The following is a 2,862-nucleotide window of genomic DNA, read 5'->3' on the forward strand; positions in this document are numbered from 1 at the left end:
ACGAAATGGTAAAGTTCTGAGCTGATGTGGCTGGTTGACATTGCAGTGGGCAAAGAAATGGTGGTGAGGTGGAATGCCACTTAAGATCCTTTTTAAAACAGATAATACACGTCGGATGCCACCTCAGCACCTTCGCCCGAAACAGCCCCCAAACATAAAATTGTGGCCATGAGTGTGACCGGAGGTAAATTTTGTGGCCACATCGTTACAAAAAAAAAGTATGTGGCCACAACGCTATATGTACGAAACATTTGTGCCCACCAGTGATACTTACCCGTGTTATATGGGAAAATACTCTTTGTTCCAATCCAAACATGGTGTTAATATACAAGTAACATTACACAGCAATGGAATATTAAAAAGTTTTCTAACTCAAAACACAGCAGAAGTGAAGCTTGCAAAGGATATCTAGCAACCTCCACTTCATGAAATTCACCTAAAAGAACTTTCTTGTGCTGTTTTACACTCATGCACTGTAACATGGATGTATAGAATCATGATCACTAAAAGAGGCCTCTTTAATATTAGCTGCCTCTCTTCCCTTCCCCCATAACACAATGTATAGCCCAAGCACAATCAACACGGCTCCAAGCACACTGAACAAATGCATGAGATTAAACATTTGTTTGGGCAATCACAATAAAAAGTACAACAAGGTTATATATAATAAGAACAAACATTAATATTACCTTCCAAGGTGCAGTTTTTCATCAAGAAGTAGTGAACCTAGTAGAGCCACAATGACAAGCATGAGTGGATTGAAAACAGAAGCATATAAAGGCCCCTTCTTTCTTATGCACCATGCCATTACTGTGACACTCAATCCTGATGCAACTATTCCCTACCATAAAACAGGAGATTGTATAATATACATATGAACAAAGATTAATCTACTTCATATTCTGTATTCTTTGATATATGTATATATATATATATATATATATACCGAGCAGACAGCAGTAAGAAGTCGGACGTCGAACCCCATTCTCCATTGCACCCATTCACTATCCATAGCTAGGGCAAAGCAAGCAGATTGCACCGCAGCCATTAAACACATGAGAGCAGTGAGCGAGTACTGACAGGGAAACAGTTTAATAGCCTTGGCCTGATAGCCAAACACACACACTGACTATGTTAGCTCATGAGACTAAAAACACCATGCATGCATGCATTAGTACGTTGGGATAATCACCTGAATTATCAACCAAATGGAATAAGAAATACAACTGGCTAAAGCCAGCATTAAGCCTTTGACTAAATTATCGTGGTCTTGATGAGGGATTGCATGGCTTGTTCCTTGGTGACCTTCCATGATGTTGTAGCTTTTGGGCCAAATATTTATCTGCACTCCTTTATAGAAGGTCAGAAGCATAGCACCTCCTATCCCTATCAATGTTCCCAATACCTTTGCTTGTCCTGACATAGTTTTGATGTGCAAACTCTCCAATCTATCACAATGAAGTGTAAATGCATGCATTGAGATCCTTTATATATATATATATATATATTATTTTGTCTTTATTTGCAAGGAATATTATGTGATTGATATACCCGAAAATGATTGCTAAAATGAACGTCATTGCAGGGGTGAGATTAGTCATTGCGGAGGTAAAGGTTGCTGAAGTAAGTTTAATGCTAGCTATGTACAAGTTCTGAGTCAATGTACCCCTGAACAATTAATAGCATCCACAAAATTAATCTCTTTTGATAACTTGCAAAGTGTATATAGATATATATTTGCAGTTTTCAACCATAAAAGTTCATGAAGGTGAAGGACTGTGATACTTGAAACTAAGGATAAAAAATGGTCCACGCTCTCGTGATACTGTTGTATTTGGATAACTTAAAATAAACTGGTTGGATGGATGTTGAGACTTTGAGAATAGTTCATGGGAATCTTGTGAAGTTATATATATATATATATATTATAGCTTACCCAAAGAATCCCACTGAGAAAGGAGTAAAACAAGATCATCCATGTCATACCAGGCCTTTTCTTCCTGCAAGAGCAAAAAATTATTATTATTATTATTATTATTACTACTACTACAGTACTACTACTACTTATAAATAAAACAGGCTTTCCTATTTCAAAACAATAAATTAAAAACTATAAATAACTGAATCTTTTTCTTTTTTTACCCCAAAAAAAAGTTTTTCTAATTAATTTAAAGTTGATATATATGTATAGCTCCTTAACTAACTTAATATTTCGGTCTTTGTGCATTCAATATGAACACTGATCGATGACCATCCTTAAATGACGCCATTGCATTAAAGCACAACATTTATGTCTCAAATGCATCACTTATTCACTCGATTGAATCAAAAGAAACAAGAATGTATACAAGAAAAAAAAAAGAAAAAACCAAAATCATATCAAGATGTATATATATATATAAAGAACAAGAAACAAAATGAATGAAACACATGAAAAAACTAGTTAAAAGAATGCAAACCTCTCAATGAAGTAGGCAAGAGGAGAAAAGAAGGCAGCTGCGAAGATGTATCTATATGCTACCATGATCCTCATGTCCATGCCATCATTGACAGCAAGCTTGTACAAGATGTTAGTCCCTGCAAGCACAACTTGCACAAAAGCCATGCACAGAGCTGGCTTCATCTTCTCCAACCCTTCATGATGCTCAAACCCTCCCATTCTTCACTTGATTACTCTTCTTCAACACAACAAGCACACACAGAGAGAGAGAGAGAGAGAGAGAGAGAGATGAAACAAGAACCACAGAAGGAAATATGGTTCTCATTGAGGTACTACTTTTTATAGGGAGACGGAGAGAGATAGGGGCGGAGCCAGAAATTTTAAAGAAGGGGCGAACGACAAGGGATAATTATTTACTTTTT

The 2,862-nt window shown here is 36.4% G+C and overlaps 1 protein-coding gene across 1 annotated transcript; it reads right to left on the reverse strand.

Annotated features, from left to right (window-relative positions):
• Positions 1 to 466: 466 nt before the first annotated feature.
• On the reverse strand, positions 467 to 2,623 carry LOC120260195 (WAT1-related protein At1g25270-like). The gene is made up of 8 exons (XM_039267635.1): positions 2,460 to 2,623; positions 1,937 to 2,000; positions 1,752 to 1,825; positions 1,552 to 1,668; positions 1,193 to 1,448; positions 947 to 1,105; positions 690 to 841; positions 467 to 596 (listed from the first exon to the last, which is right to left on the reverse strand). The coding sequence occupies exons 1-8, from the start codon at positions 2,621 to 2,623 to the stop codon at positions 467 to 469; spliced, it is 1,116 nt and encodes a 371-aa protein (XP_039123569.1).
• Positions 2,624 to 2,862: the final 239 nt, after the last annotated feature.

Source organism: Dioscorea cayenensis, chromosome 5 (genome assembly GCF_009730915.1).
Source record: "Dioscorea cayenensis subsp. rotundata cultivar TDr96_F1 chromosome 5, TDr96_F1_v2_PseudoChromosome.rev07_lg8_w22 25.fasta, whole genome shotgun sequence".
NCBI lineage: Eukaryota > Viridiplantae > Streptophyta > Magnoliopsida > Dioscoreales > Dioscoreaceae > Dioscorea > Dioscorea cayenensis.